Source organism: Parus major, chromosome 15 (genome assembly GCF_001522545.3).
Source record: "Parus major isolate Abel chromosome 15, Parus_major1.1, whole genome shotgun sequence".
In the NCBI taxonomy this organism is placed as follows: domain Eukaryota; kingdom Metazoa; phylum Chordata; class Aves; order Passeriformes; family Paridae; genus Parus; species Parus major.
Window position 1 is genome coordinate 8,403,997 of NC_031784.1, and position 15,462 is coordinate 8,419,458.

Consider the following 15,462-nt stretch of genomic DNA (forward strand, 5'->3'; position numbering starts at 1 on the left):
ATAATGTATTGCTACAGTCTAAAAAGTCTGAAAAAAATAAGTTTCAAAACATCCAGAATTTTATGAAGTATTAATTTAATGTACTGGCTTAAGCTTGTTCTATGGAATAAAGATAAGATTATTCCTAAATTTCTTAGACTTTGTTTTGTAATGCATAAAGAAACAAAAATTGCCTAATGTCCACTTTTAAGTTTAGGACTTGATAAATAGGGTTTTAGCACTGTTGAAAAAATTATTCCTAGCAGTTTCTTAAATAGCCAGAAAATTGCCCTGGCACAAGTTCAGTTACTAAGTAAGGGAATACCGAATTTCTGTGTCAACAGACAAGAAATGCTTTTATCTGAGAATTCCTGGAAGATGGGGGATGGGCACTATGAGCTCCCAACAGTTTATAGTCCCTGTGCTAAAGAACCTGAAGGTTTAACAGAAGCGTGAAGCTTCCTAAATACACATGACTGTTTCTGAAATATCTAGGTTGGCTATACCCCAGACTGGATCTTCCTACTGAGAAGTGTGATGAGAGTCAGTCCAGAACAAGGCCTGCAGTTCTCTCAGATGCTGGTACAGGACGAGGAGCCACTGGCTAACATTAACCAGGTGAGGCCTACAACAAGGGTACTGGTCTCTTTCTACACAGAGGGAATAGTGCAGTACCATTCTGGGGACTGGTAAGCCTGGTTCACATCTCTTGTCATCTTGATTAGAGGAATTACTAAATAGTCTAGTCAGGTTTGGTTATCATCGAGTCTTTAGAGGCAAGTGCATTCTCAAGTTCTTGTGGAAGCTTTCTGGTTTATTGGTAGTAAACCTGCCACAATCTTAGTCTAAGCAATAGTGTTATTACCCTGCCGTTGGCTTTAATGGAGCATGTATCTCCCCATGCAGAGAATTTATAGGAAGATGAACAAATAATCCTAACTTCAGTTCTGGCTGCCATTGGCCACTTCTTGTTAAATGGATGGAGAAATAAAGGGAACATTTTGCATCATTAAGTAACTGAAGCTACTTGGAAAAAGTCTTGGCTTTTCTTCTAGCAACTATCCCAAAAAGAGAGAAGGGATGAGCTTTGCATGCTGTGTTAGAAGTAAATAAGAGTGGATAGTAAAGTCTGGCATAATAGCTCAGAGTAATGCACTTCTTCCATTCTAGAGAAGAAGGAAATATGGGAAACTTGTCTCTCTATTACCATGATAATAATACTATGAAAACAAGGGAATGCAGCATGCTAGGTGCTGTGATAGCCTGGTGTCTGGGTTTGAGACAAGTTAAAATCTTGGCATAAAGCAGACAATAGGGGATACAGTATCATAACATCACCCCAGGACACCTGTCTAGCCAGGCTTTTTGTATACACAGAAAAATGTACATGTGTGTACATAGACCTTTCTTCTCTAACTTGACTAATCTCAACAGATTGTGGATGTGTTCATGGAGCACAGTCTTCTGCAGCAGTGCACATCCTTTTTGTTGGACGCCCTGAAAAACAACCGCCCTGCAGAAGGCCACCTTCAGACCCGTCTCCTGGAAATGAATTTGATTCATGCCCCGCAGGTATGACCCACTTCCTCCAAAAAGGGAGAGACAATACTGGATTTGCACAAAATAGGATGTCTGATACAGTTATCTATAAGCTGTTTAGTAACGTGAAAGTATTCTAAGTAAGTCACTGCTGTGACTTCTCAACAACTTGTAGGCTGAGCTGCTGTGATTCTCTTGACAGTCTGAATATGAAATGTAACCTCGTAGGTTGCAGATGCCATTCTTGGAAACCAAATGTTTACACACTATGATCGTGCTCACGTTGCCCAGCTGTGTGAAAAGGCAGGCTTGCTCCAGCGAGCTTTGGAACACTACACGGATCTCTATGATATTAAACGAGCAGTTGTTCATACTCACCTCTTGAATCCTGAGGTAAGTGTTGTCCAGAGTAAGAAAGTGATGTGAACAGTCTTTAGCACTTCTGCAGCTCCCAGAAGATGGGTTGTAGGTACTGAAGTAGCTGTGATTCAAGAACAATTGTCCAGTTAACAATTAAGTTGTATCAGTGACTTAAATCTGACCTCAGTTTCCCAAGTGCACATTTCAAATATTACTTCCAAACTGCACTTTTGTAATTGTAAATACAGTGAGTGTTTCTTATGTCTTTGGTCTTAGTTCATGGAAGACTTCTCTCTAGTAGCTGGGGTAGAAACTGTCTAGTTGGCACATCTTAGAAATCAGTCAAATCCTGTGTGAGTTACTGAGTAAAATTTCTGTCTCTTTGCAGTGGCTTGTGAACTTCTTTGGCTCTCTCTCTGTTGAAGACTCCGTGGAGTGTTTGCGTGCTATGCTGTCAGCCAACATTAGGCAAAACCTACAGCTCTGTGTGCAAGTTGCTTCTAAATACCATGAACAGCTTGGCACCCAGTCTCTTGTGGAGCTTTTTGAATCTTTCAAAAGCTATGAAGGTACAGTATTAGAGGGAAGCAGCTTACTTGGAAGCACTGACTGATTGAAGCTAACAGTAAGGATTGTAGCTTTTATGGGAGAGGTACCGGTCACATGGCTGGATCTTAGGATACGCTTATGAAAGTGAGCTCATCACAGTGAGTTCTAGGGGTAGTTTTGTTCTAGATGGTTTCTTAGCTCTCTTGAGTAAAGATCAGAAAGAAAGATGAAACCTGAAAGAAGTTTCTGATTCTCCCTGCAGTTGACTGAAAGCTACTCTCAGCAAGGCTGAACTAAGTCACAAGCTGAAGCCCATGCAGCCTTCACTTGCTTCACTTCTAACAATGTTAAACACATGTGACTCTTTCCAGGACTGTTCTATTTCTTGGGTTCCATTGTAAACTTTAGCCAGGATCCAGATGTTCACTTCAAGTATATCCAGGCAGCTTGCAAGACTGGTCAGATAAAGGAAGTGGAAAGGATTTGCCGTGAAAGTAACTGCTATAACCCAGAACGAGTGAAGAACTTTCTGAAGGTAAATACTCCACCCAGGGGATTGAAGGGTCCTTTTGTATGTTTTGCTTAGCAGCAGAACTACACCTTTCTAATGGAGGGAAATGCCAAAAAGGTTTAGTTGGCATGGCTATGAATAATTTTTTGCTTTTTCCTCTTTCACACAAAATACAGGAGGCAAAGCTCACAGATCAGCTTCCTCTGATCATTGTCTGCGATCGATTTGACTTTGTTCATGACCTGGTGCTCTATTTATATCGCAATAATCTGCAGAAGTATATCGAGATCTACGTACAGAAGGTAAGGACTTGCTCTTTACTTCATTATAAGGAGCTTAACATACTACAGTATAATCTGCTGTCTCTTTTTGCTTACTTTCCCATTGCAGAGGCACTTCATTAAGCCTTTTGTCTATCTCAAAAACATTATTCCTGGAATGTATATACAAATGTTAGTTACTCAATGTTCTCTGCTCTGAAGCATAATTGAAATGGTTAGCTAGAACTTCCTCACGTGGAAGGCTGGGGGTGCATTATTAGTAATGCTAATAACTAATTTTAATGATGGTGGTGATTCTAGGTGAATCCTAGCCGTATACCAGCAGTGGTTGGAGGGCTTCTTGATGTAGATTGTTCTGAAGATGTCATCAAGAACTTGATCATGGTGGTGAGAGGGCAGTTCTCCACAGATGAGCTGGTGGCTGAAGTGGAAAAAAGAAATCGGTAATGAAAATGCATCTGTAGGCACCAGTGTTGGGCTTCCCTGACCCTGCTATACACAGATTGAATTGCATGCAGTTTTGTTAAATGATAAAGTACTAATGTTGTTTTGTGTTCCTTTATAGAAAAGCAGTTCAAATTTGCTAGTCAGTCTTTCCATTGTTTGTGGTATGTAGGAACACCTGACAGCACTGTATGATGTATAATATGGCTTTTGAACACTCCCATACAGCCAGCCATGGGATGTGCCTTTGGAGTAAATTTGGATCAAACTGTCTTGACAGTCTAGCTGCAGGCACACAGCAGCTTCTGTTATTAGTTTCTAATAGTGCCTGTAAAATGAACAAATGGCTTTAAGCATGAACTGCCAGCTAATACAACAGGAGTTGAGGGATTGTAAAACTAGGGGTATCTGCAGCCTTCCCTGATTGATGTTAGACTGCAGATCTTATTAAAAAATAACTGGCTGGTCTGTGTTTGCTTTTGAGTTTGACCAGAAGACTTGCTTGAAGGGAAGGCCAGGTACTGAGTGCTAACTGTCAAGCATACGTCAGTCTGACTAAAAACCAAAAATGTTTGTTTCTTCAAAGGCTTAAGTTGCTGTTGCCATGGCTTGAATCAAGGATTCATGAAGGCTGTGAAGAACCTGCGACACATAATGCTTTGGCCAAAATCTACATTGACAGTAATAATAATCCAGAACGCTTCCTTCGTGAGAATCCTTACTATGACAGCCGTGTAGTTGGCAAATATTGTGAAAAGAGGGACCCTCATCTGGCCTGCGTTGCTTATGAGAGGGGGCAGTGTGATCTGGAACTCATAAAGGTTAGCAAAACTATGTTTATAAACATGCTTAAAAGAACTACTTGCTGCGTGAAGTGGAAGACTGTCTGGCTATTAGTCTAACACTTGAAGAATCCTGTCCTGCAGTCTCACTCAGGAGTTGAGGCAGGTGGGATTCTTCTATGTGGAGACAGTAATTTTTATGCTGATGAAAAGAACTTAGGTTATATGTCCAAGCTGGAATTGTATAAGTGGAACTTTGAATGGATCCATGTCTTTCATCCACTGATTCTACTTGAAATTAATTTGTTTATTAGGCCCAGGTAATGAATATGCCTACCATTAACACTTTGTTAATTTGATTTTTTTTTGAGCTTTGGAGGCTTAACAGGATGAACAGGCTGTCAACTAGCCCTACAGTGAAAAAAAAGTTTCCCTAAAACTAAAACAGGACTTGTAATTTTCCTTTTTTTTTTTACTTTTTTTTTTTTTTTGAGCCTTAGACTTGCTCCAGTACTTAACCAGAAACAAGGAAAATAAATGTTGACAGTCTAACTACAACAACTTACTCCAATAGCATTCCTTTCCTTTCTTTAAGCTTGTTCTTAGAACATCCTTCAGAATTTCAAGGGCAAGTGAAATTCTCAGGGTTCTCTAACACTTTCTAGTCTCAATATGAACACCAGAGCTTAATGTCAGATTAAGCCAGTAGTGCTTGTGGCTGCTGAGAAAAGCATTCTTCTCCTACTTGCACTTCCATACTGGTATATGCAGAGAATATCAGCTGTGAGCATTAGAATGGTAGTACAATCCAGGCTTGCTGCTGAAAGTGGATGGCTTTCCAGCCTGAAGGGGTTAATTTTTAAGTAATAGTTGCACTGTAGCTGTTAAAAAAGGGCTGGCTGCATTTGTCTCCTTTATTTCAGGATTTGAAGGTGGCTTTGAATTGTTGTTTGCTAGGAGACTGCTAGGATAAACTTTACCATTTTGGTTAACCATTAAAGCCGGTCTGTACCAGTTTATTTCTGGAACTGATGTTCTGAGGTTTTTCTGGTTATGGAGAAATGATCTTCCTGTAAGAATTATTCTTGAGACTTATTATTGTTGTCTCCTAGAAGAAGGATCAACTCCTGCAACTGATAAATGTAAAGCATAAAACAAAATTGTGCTAGTACTGATTTCCTTACAGTACAGTAATTGAGATTCCACGGGCTTATTTGGATACCGGCAATGTGAGCTGTTGCTACAAGATGACTTAGGCCTTCAGGCTTCTACTCTTCTAGCTGGAAGTTGAAGCTAGTGGTATGAATAGGATCATGACTTGTAACTCTTCCATGGTGCACTTCTATAAGGAATTTCACATTTATTCTGTACCCTTAACACCTTAACAAGAGAATCCAAGCCACTTGCTATTCTGAACACTTGTAAACACATGTAAAGCTAATGACACCAAATACATAACCTACTTCTACCTTTAAACACCTGCACCATTCCTCAGTTCGCTACTTAGCACTGCCCAGGCAAGTGGCTCCACTTTCTAGATTTAAAACTTAAGTTCTTCAGGCTTCTGCAGGTCTTCACTTCAACCAGAAGCAAATAGTTACTGTGAAGCCACAGTCAGAGTGTTTGTGTGTTGGGCAAAACCAAAAGAAGCTGTAGAAATTCTGCTGCAGACCTTCTCCATGAGCCTTCCAGATCAGAGGTTGGGTAAGAACTTGTCTGTGGCATTTAGCATTGGTCAGAAATTAGTTCTAGTCAGTCTTCTAGACTGTCTGGTTCATAGCTAGCTAAACCTGTCTTGCAGTACAGACCCTTAATAATAATTCCAATAATTGTAACTTCTCCTTCAGGTGTGCAATGAGAACTCCCTGTTTAAGAGCGAGGCTCGTTATCTGGTACGCAGGAAGGACCCTGAGCTCTGGGCAAATGTACTGGAAGAAAACAACCCATTCAGGCGGCAGCTTATTGACCAGGTAAAGGAAACAAAAAAAGGTTAAACTTCTAGTGTGTGGAGACCTCAGGATGTCTCAGAAACATTATGGAGCATTAAAGTAGCATTCTTCCCCAACAAGGCCCCTTAAAACCCCATCTCACCATATAGAAGTTTGTAAGAGTTAAAGTGGCAGGTATTAATTCTGACCTTCATGGTAACCACTAAGCTACCAGTAGGATTCTTTTTCTGTCCTGGAGAATGACCTTCCTCTAGTGAATTTGTTTCCCATACAGATGTAAATGAGGCTTTACTTCTCTGTAAAGTACAGGTAATAGCTGTTTCTTGCTGTCTTTATCAAAACACTCTCAAAATTCTGAAGCTTTAATTTATAGTTCACTGGATAGATAACAAATGGACAAATATTTCATTTACGGAAAACACTTAATAGATTATTGCCTTTGAATCTAGGTTGTCCAAACAGCTTTATCAGAGACACAGGATCCAGAGGAAGTTTCTGTAACTGTGAAAGCTTTCATGACTGCTGATCTGCCAAATGAACTGATTGAGTTATTGGAAAAAATTGTCTTGGATAATTCTGTATTCAGTGAACACAGGTAAGAGGAGAGCTTTGCCCTCAAGTTTTGCCTATTCAGTGCCTTTGTTTAGGTTGTGAATGATCCAGGTTATCATGGGCCTCTTGGTTGCAAGACCCAAGCACTCTTCAGTGTTTACTATAAGGCGAAAAGCTAGAATTTCGAGTGCTTTGTGCTTGAAGAACAGAGCTAGTTCACACTGTGCAGTTTGCAGTGATGTGTTGAGAACAGGGAACACTAATATTGGTAAGCAATATTCTTATATGGCAAATAACCTTCTTTTTGAAGGTAAATGTCAGTGGTTCTCAATCTGGGGATGAAATGTTATTTCCAGTGACAGGAAGTGGGTTTATTTTTTCACATTTAAAATCCATGTCACTTAAGCAGGTGTTGCTGTGCACTGCTTATAGCCTCTGCCTTCTGTTAACCAAAGGAATCTCCAGAACCTGCTGATCCTGACTGCCATTAAGGCTGACCGCACACGAGTGATGGAATACATCAATCGGCTGGATAACTATGATGCCCCAGATATTGCAAACATTGCCATCAGTAATGAGCTATATGAGGAAGCCTTTGCTATATTCAGAAAATTCGATGTCAATACTTCAGCAATTCAGGTGAGGTGTGGTTCCTGTATGATGCTGTAGAATGCTTCCCTGGAAAGAAAGGCTGTTCTAAGAGCAGTTAGCTTAATACTGCTTACACAGAGCAGTATATACACTTGAAGAAAGGCTTCTGTTAAAATGGACAGTGTTACAAAATGTCAATTTTTAACTTGGAACTTCAATTTCAAACAGGTGCTGATTGAGCACATTGGCAATTTAGACCGTGCTTATGAATTTGCAGAGAGATGTAATGAACCAGCAGTGTGGAGCCAGCTGGCCAGAGCACAGCTCCAGAAGGACTTGGTGAAGGAAGCCATTGACTCCTATATAAAGGCAGATGATCCATCTGCCTACATGGAAGTTGTTCAGGCAGCTAATAGAAATGGTAAGGCAAAGCATCTTCAAATTGCTTGGATGTGAGCTAGGTTATTGCATTTATATTTAGCAGCAGAGGCTATTGAGACTTAGGAATTCTGTTTCAGAGGAAGTTGGAACAGTCAGTACATGGAATGGATCAGTCAATGTTAGGTGAGATTCCTGTCAACAAGGTTGTCTGTCTTGCTACACCAGACATATCTCCACACAGTCTGTGGAGATAATTTGGACCATTACCTATAATGTCACTAAGTGTAATGTATTTATTTAGTTTTATATAGCACAATTGCTTCCCAATTGGATTGCAGATCTGTAGCAAGAAGTCCAGTCTTACCTGAAGGTGACTTTGTCCATAGCTGAAGTTACGGAATTGGCTTACTATCGTAGTAGAGAAGAGCCTTGAGCCTGCTAGTGAAAACTGTCCCTAAGGTGGCCACGGTAAACAACACAGAATGACTAAACACAGGACCTTATCTCTGCTCTCTTCCAGATAATTGGGAGGACCTGGTCAAGTTCTTACAGATGGCCAGGAAGAAGGCTAGAGAGTCTTATGTAGAGACAGAACTTATTTTTGCTTTGGCAAAAACTAATCGTCTGTCAGAACTGGAGGAGTTTATTAGTGGCCCTAATAATGCCCATATACAACAGGTATGTCTTGATCCAGTTTCCAAGTGTGACTTGCTGCTTAGCTGACCCCTCATTCTTGCTGCTGCACTTGTTTACCTTGGACTCCTCATTCAGGTCGGTGATCGCTGTTATGAAGAGGGGATGTATGAAGCAGCTAAACTTCTCTACAACAACGTATCCAACTTTGCTCGCCTGGCATCTACCTTGGTGCACCTCGGGGAGTATCAGGCGGCCGTGGACAGTGGCCGCAAAGCCAATAGCACAAGGACTTGGAAGGAGGTAACTTAAACTTGTGGGTAGTAGATTTTAATTCTAGAGCAAGTATTATGGAAACACCTATTTGGAACAGTTAGTAAATCTCAAATTTGGTAAAAGCTTTGTCCTGTTAACTATTTGCTTGTTGTCACTTTACCGTTCCTAATACAGTCCTAATACATTTGCTGACTGTCATGACAGGTCTGCTTCGCCTGTGTGGACGGAAAAGAATTCCGCTTGGCACAGATCTGTGGCTTACACATTGTTATCCATGCTGATGAACTTGAGGAGCTGATCAGTTACTATCAGGTAACTGTTAATATGCTAGAAGACTTCTACAGCATACTTGTATCTGCTAATAAAGTGCTCAGAGAAAAAAAATAAATATACACTGGAGGCTAATATCTAAATTAATTTGTCCACTATCTTTGTATTTATCTATATATTTATTATACTATTATTCTATTGTTTATTATATATATATTTATATATAATAATATATATATTTATATTTCTCTATATTTCTTAGTGGCAACATGCATTTTTTCTGTAGTCAATGGAGAGGTAATAGTTTTCCATTGTGCCTTCTTTTATAATTCTCTAACCTCATTGGAATCAAAAATCTAAGCACTTTCAATGGAGAGGAAATCAAAGCATGTTGTGTTTAAGTAAATATGTGTTTTAGCAAGCTTAATTAATCCTTCTTTTCCTAACATCCAGGATCGTGGCTACTTTGAAGAACTGATTGCCCTTTTGGAAGCTGCTTTGGGCCTAGAGCGTGCTCATATGGGGATGTTTACTGAACTTGCCATCTTATACTCCAAATTCAAGCCTCAAAAAATGAGGGAACATCTGGAGCTTTTCTGGTCTAGAGTTAATATTCCAAAGGTATGCAGTAAGGTAGCTGCAAGTGAAGGTGGGAAGCTGCCAGTGAATAAAACCTGGTTCATTTTTTTGTTTGTTTTATTAGGTGCTCAGAGCTGCAGAACAGGCTCATCTCTGGGCAGAACTTGTATTCCTCTATGACAAGTATGAGGAGTATGACAATGCAATAATTACTATGATGAATCATCCCACTGATGCCTGGAAAGAAGGCCAGTTTAAAGATATAATTGCCAAAGTAAGTAACTTGGTTAACTGAAGCAAAGTGCTGAAAGCTTCTTTCAGGAAAGAAAAAATGTACAACAGAATTGCTATTTAGAAAACAGTTTGCTTAAGCTACTACTCAGTTTTTCTGCTGTACTTCAATCAGTTGAATACAGTTTCTTTTCTGCTGTGCAGCACATTCTGTTGAGTGGCTGCAGCTAGCAGAGAATGTTTTCAGAGACTGCACAGGATCATAGGTCACAAGCAAGAGGCCTAACCTCCTTAATACTTTTGAGCTGACTGCTTCTTTTAGTCTGAGGCTGTAACTGTTCTTGGAAGATTTCTGCATATGTTTCCAGCTGTTTCAGTGTGAGAAATGGGGTGGGAAGTCCCATGAGGACAGCAGAGAATAGTGAATCAAGAAATAGTTTAAACAAGATTTAAGACTGAGTACACTCTTACTGCACTGGGGGCTTCAAGGAAACAGTTTAAAGACCTTTTAAGGCTGCAGTCTTCACTGGCTTCAGAAGTCAACAAATGGTCGTATTAACTGTAGTGGGCTGCCTGTGCCAGGACCTCTTCAGTGGATAGATTAGAATTGGTTTGTAATGCCCCTGGTAGCCTTGGATTTCACTGTCTGGAAGAAGTTGGTACAAGAAGCAGTCATAGGATTGAATAAGAATTCTGCGTAAGTGTAAAACTTCTGACCTCTAGAAGGAAGCTTAAGCTGTTGTTTAGTAAGAGTCACATAAACTTTGTGGTGAGTTAAGTGGTCCAAACTATGCACCTTAGGTTTACTTCTGTTTGAAGTACTAACTAGTGTCTGATCGTGCAGGTGGCCAATGTGGAGCTGTACTACAAAGCCTTGCAGTTCTACTTAGACTACAAACCTCTGCTGATCAATGATCTCCTACTTGTATTATCTCCACGACTGGATCACACCAGGACAGTCAATTTTTTCTCAAAGGTGAGCTTGGGAGAGCATAGGTAAACACAAAGTCCTCTTGCTGAAGTTAAGATACTCCAGGCTCTGGCTGAAAAATAAGAGTTGGCATCTGCTGAGTAGCTTTGCCTGCAGTATAAAGGACTGAGAAGCAGCCCAGTCCTGGCTTGATATGGGAAATGCAGGAAGAGTTATGTTACTGGCCTTGGAGACTTACTTTACTCCTGGTAATACAAGACACCTTGTCTGAAGGGTTTTAACAATGAGCACAAGCTCTTGTAATAACAAATGGGAACCTGTTTCAGAAGAAGGCAGTGTCAGGATTGCTATATTTAATCTTGTATTGGAAACATCTTCTCTCCAGGTTAATCAGCTACTTCTAGTAAAGCCTTATCTGCGTTCAGTCCAGAACCACAACAACAAAGGAGTTAATGAAGCTCTAAACAACCTTTTAACAGAAGAGGAAGATTTCCAGGTGAGCCCCAAAAAACAGATTGCTAAGCCTGAGGGATGGTCCTCTGACAAAAATACACAGTAGTGTCCTTGAGTAGAAGATAACACTTTTCCAAAGCAAGAGAGAAGGCGTGCAGTCAGGCCCTTAGCAGGCAGGAGTCTTGAGACATCAATGATTTGCAGAAAAGTGTGTGCCACAGATGTTTTTCTCAGAACAGACCTCAAAAAGGTCAGTATCAGGTGTGTACGCAGTGGGCAGCACTTCTGTAAATAAATTTGCTTTTGGCCCAAATGGCTGCTATTTGAAGACACGCTTTGTCTTTTAATGTAACTAGCTCTTCTCTCTGGACCCAGTATGACCAAGATTAACATCTTGCTTTGTTAGAAAATATTCTTTGGAGAGGTGCATGAAACATTTAGGTAAATAAGTTGCAACCATAGCAGCTGGCAGAACTGGAACACTTGTGTACTATGATTAGATGCTTCTCTACTCTAGTTCTCACCTGCTGCCATCTGGAAGCACGTGTAACAACTCTCTCTGAAACAGGGTTTGAGAGCTTCCATTGATGCCTATGACAACTTTGATAACATAACGTTGGCTCAGCGTCTGGAAAAGCATGAACTAATTGAATTTAGGCGTATTGCAGCATACTTGTACAAGGGTAACAACCGCTGGAAACAGAGTGTGGAGCTGTGCAAGAAAGACCGTCTATATAAGGTGAGTTAATGACACTGCATAAATCTCCTGGATACTGAATGTTTGTTAGTTTCAAATCTGGAGTTTTAGTTAGTAGTCCTTGACTTGAAGGAAAGACTCAAAGCAGAAGTGGTTGCAGTTTCAAATGCATGTCTTAAATCTAGCTTCATAATGTTGTCCTGTATCTGAGGATCTGTCTCTGTCAATTAGTGGCATCTGTATAATTACCTGGATCAGAATGGAACATTATCTATAGAACTCAAGTCACAGGCTCTTGTAAGGGTACAGATGAAATGTGATTACACTCGTATGCTCTTCAAGCCTGTAGTGAGTTCTTACAGGCCAATTTGTGCAATAGTTTGTAGGAAACCTGTTGGATGGATGTTACTAAAGTATCTGGCTTGCCTCAGAGTTGTGTGGTATCTTGCCTTCTACAGAGCATGCCTGATGTTGTTAAAGACTAACTTCATGGTATGCCAAATACCCGGCTTATCTAGCTAGTAATAACTGGGATGTAAGATGTAGAGCAAGATGTTGACAGGCAAGGGTCAAGCTTAAATGTTGTTCTCTTCTGTAGGATGCTATGCAGTATGCTGCAGAGTCCAAAGATGCAGAGCTGGCTGAGAAGCTGCTCCAGTGGTTCTTGGAAGAAGGCAAGCAGGAGTGCTTTGCAGCCTGTCTTTTCACATGCTATGACTTACTCCACCCAGATGTAGTCCTTGAGTTGGCATGGAGACATAACATAATGGACTTTGCAATGCCTTACTTCATCCAAGTGATCAGAGAATACCTTACCAAAGTGAGTATTGCATAGGCTAAAGAGCTGGGACTTGAGTCTGCTGTATGATTAGCATTATGTAAACCAGAGCTCTTTGCATATATTTGGAATATTACCATTCCTCATAGAAGAAGTCTTCTTGAAGTTCTGTAGGTTTCATCACTCCAGGCTAGCTAGAAAAGTCTGTAAATAAATGCCTTGGCACTTGAAGAGGTCTGGTTAAACTGTTTTTAGCAGTAGATAGAAGCAATTGTCCTTCTCAGCACCATAGCTGATGAACTGAAAACTTGGTGAAGACAACACATAACACTTTTATCTTTGTGTAACTATGAAAGTAAAGTCACTTTATTTCCTAGAGTAAAAAGAGCATAGGGCTTTTGAGTAACTAATTGTATACATATATTCTATGTCAGCCATAGGAGTAGACTGCTGAAGGTGTTTTGTGTTTTAAATGGAAGACAGAACTTTAGAGCCATAGTCTGGTTGTATAATACTGATACCAAGAACTGGCCCTCAACTGAGGGAAGAGTCAGTCTCATCATGTGTGGTCCTGAAATGCTTGTCTCAAACAGCTCCAAGATCCTAAGCTAAGATTTTGCCTTGGAAAGCTGTGAGATTGCATAGGACATCACAGTAAAGAACTTCATTAAAATTAGCAATGTAAAAGTGACTGCTTCAGGTTGCTTCTAATAACTCATGTTAAGTATTCCCCTCTGAATTTTCTTGCAGGTTGATGGACTGTTCTATAAGGTGACACTCTGATTTCAAACTCTGTGTTCATTTGTGTCCCTCAATATCCTAGGTTTCTTTTACAGGAATCTAGCTGTAGCTTCTGCCAGAAGAGCAGTGTAATCTAGCTCTAACTCATTTCCTGTTCACTTTCTAATGCTAAAAGGATAACTATTCACAAGCAGCTTGAAAATCCAACCAGACTCTTCTCCTCTTCATGGGAAATGGAAACAAGTGCTTGAGGAGGGCTTTACTTTGAGCTCCTTTTCAATGAATGCTGTTCATAAACAAAGGAAAGCAGTTGCCATGTAACAGGATGTGTTCTAAGAGCAAATTGCTTTTTACACTGTAAATTACCAAAGTGTGCAATAACTCAGGCATGATGGTGAATTTGAATAGTGCCATGAAGCTTCTGTAAACTTCTTGCCTGTTGGTATGATGAAAGTACTTGCACAGATCTTAAACATCCCCTACTCCTCATATTTCAGAAGAAACTTGCCACATGAGTTTACCTGAACTCTTCCATGTGAGGTTTAGGTCTAAAATAATTTATTTTAAACTGCTGGTTGGATTTACAAGTAATCATGTGTACTAAATATGGGATAACTTGACAGAAGGAAAATCTGCATGGTGAAAGTGGTTTACAGTGAAACTAATTTAGTTTGTTGAATTAACTGCAAAACATGAAATTGGAGAATGGGCTTTATAAATGTGGTATGTCTAAAATTGTCATGTAACTAACTTCAAAAGCACAAAAGAATAGACTAGTTTCAGTGGGGTCTGTAAATCTTCCAGAATTTCTGTCTTTTCTGCATAAAAAAAGTTAAAGCACAGAACCTCTGTCCCAGAAGGCCTTTCGAACCAGTTCTAGGCAGCAGAGCAGATGTGATCTGGCTTTCCCAGAGCTGCTTATCCCTTGTTGGGGATGGCTGCTCTCAGCATTCCTGCTTTTTGCCCAGCTGAGGGCAGGACTGCGCTGCTGGCCAGAGCCACTGTAGGACAGCACCAGGGAAAGGCAAACCCGAGAGAGCAGACTCCAGGGGTAAATAGAGCAGGTCAGGTAATTGGAAATGGGTAGCTGTCAATTGCTTTGATCCGTAGTAATTTGGATAGCATTTTTAACATCAATATTTAGTGTTACGCTGGAGAGCTCTTAGGCTGATAGCTATAAAAGAACCAGTAAAAGACCTGCTGCCCCTCAAGTTGTCAGTTTGAGTTGCAAACTTCAAAACATTGAGGAAGCTGTTAAACACCATATCTGGATAGCATCTCTAAAGTGTAACAGAGACCCCTCTTGAAAGCAGTTCTCAGACCAGATGTGATTCTTGCAGTGGGAAATGAGGATGAGGAACAGCTGAAATACAGCTGAATTTAGCATTGGGCTAAATGTAGGTTTGCCCAGGATATTACTGCCTGTACCAGGATGTGAAGCTGTGTGACTTTTATGCCTTGTAGTCTTCAGTCTCAGTGGTTCTCTTCTGGAAGATATAACTTGTTAAACCTGAGAAGGAAGGTACTGTTGTTCTTTGGATTGCTCTCCCACACCCACAATCTAAAGCTGTGTTTAGGGCTCCTGCATTACTGTAGCACTTCCACAAATTTGTTCAGCATGAACAGAGCTTTATGTGGCACAGCACTGAGATCTGTATAAAGCTGGTACTACTAGACCACTTTCCTTGATAGTTCTAGTCTCCCCTAGAAGTCTCTGTGAGTACCAATATGGTTAAACCAGTACCTTGCAGCCAGGTTAGGCTGTAGTCCTAGACAAGATCAAACTTCACGGGCCTGGAATATTTGCAAATATCTGTGAGGTGTCACTGAAGGGGATAAGAACTGCAGGTTAATAGATACATGTAGATTAGGCCCATTTGAGATGATGGTTGCTCTGTTGGGTTTGAGTTCTGAGTCATAGTTAGCAGTCACTAGATAGAATAGGGCCCCAAAAA

The 15,462-nt window shown here is 40.4% G+C and overlaps 1 protein-coding gene across 5 annotated transcripts in view; it reads left to right on the plus strand.

Annotated features, from left to right (window-relative positions):
- CLTCL1 (clathrin heavy chain like 1) overlaps positions 1-15,462 on the plus strand; it is a 34,653-nt gene that overhangs the window by 16,523 nt on the left and 2,668 nt on the right. For 3 of the 5 annotated variants that reach the window (XM_015643756.3, XM_015643751.3, XM_015643752.3), the window contains 22 exons: positions 475-597; positions 1,414-1,551; positions 1,747-1,911; positions 2,267-2,447; positions 2,799-2,962; positions 3,115-3,240; positions 3,520-3,662; positions 4,250-4,484; positions 6,293-6,415; positions 6,844-6,989; positions 7,402-7,585; positions 7,766-7,958; positions 8,439-8,596; positions 8,690-8,854; positions 9,032-9,139; positions 9,551-9,718; positions 9,801-9,950; positions 10,752-10,883; positions 11,224-11,334; positions 11,860-12,030; positions 12,587-12,808; positions 13,517-13,537. In XM_015643756.3, coding sequence (XP_015499242.1) covers positions 475-597; positions 1,414-1,551; positions 1,747-1,911; positions 2,267-2,447; positions 2,799-2,962; positions 3,115-3,240; positions 3,520-3,662; positions 4,250-4,484; positions 6,293-6,415; positions 6,844-6,989; positions 7,402-7,585; positions 7,766-7,958; positions 8,439-8,596; positions 8,690-8,854; positions 9,032-9,139; positions 9,551-9,718; positions 9,801-9,950; positions 10,752-10,883; positions 11,224-11,334; positions 11,860-12,030; positions 12,587-12,808; positions 13,517-13,537 — 3,327 coding nt within the window. The remainder of the gene's footprint in view (positions 1-474; positions 598-1,413; positions 1,552-1,746; positions 1,912-2,266; positions 2,448-2,798; positions 2,963-3,114; positions 3,241-3,519; positions 3,663-4,249; positions 4,485-6,292; positions 6,416-6,843; positions 6,990-7,401; positions 7,586-7,765; positions 7,959-8,438; positions 8,597-8,689; positions 8,855-9,031; positions 9,140-9,550; positions 9,719-9,800; positions 9,951-10,751; positions 10,884-11,223; positions 11,335-11,859; positions 12,031-12,586; positions 12,809-13,516; positions 13,538-15,462) is intronic. The other 2 variants (XM_015643753.3, XM_015643754.3) reach the window with 1 other exon arrangement.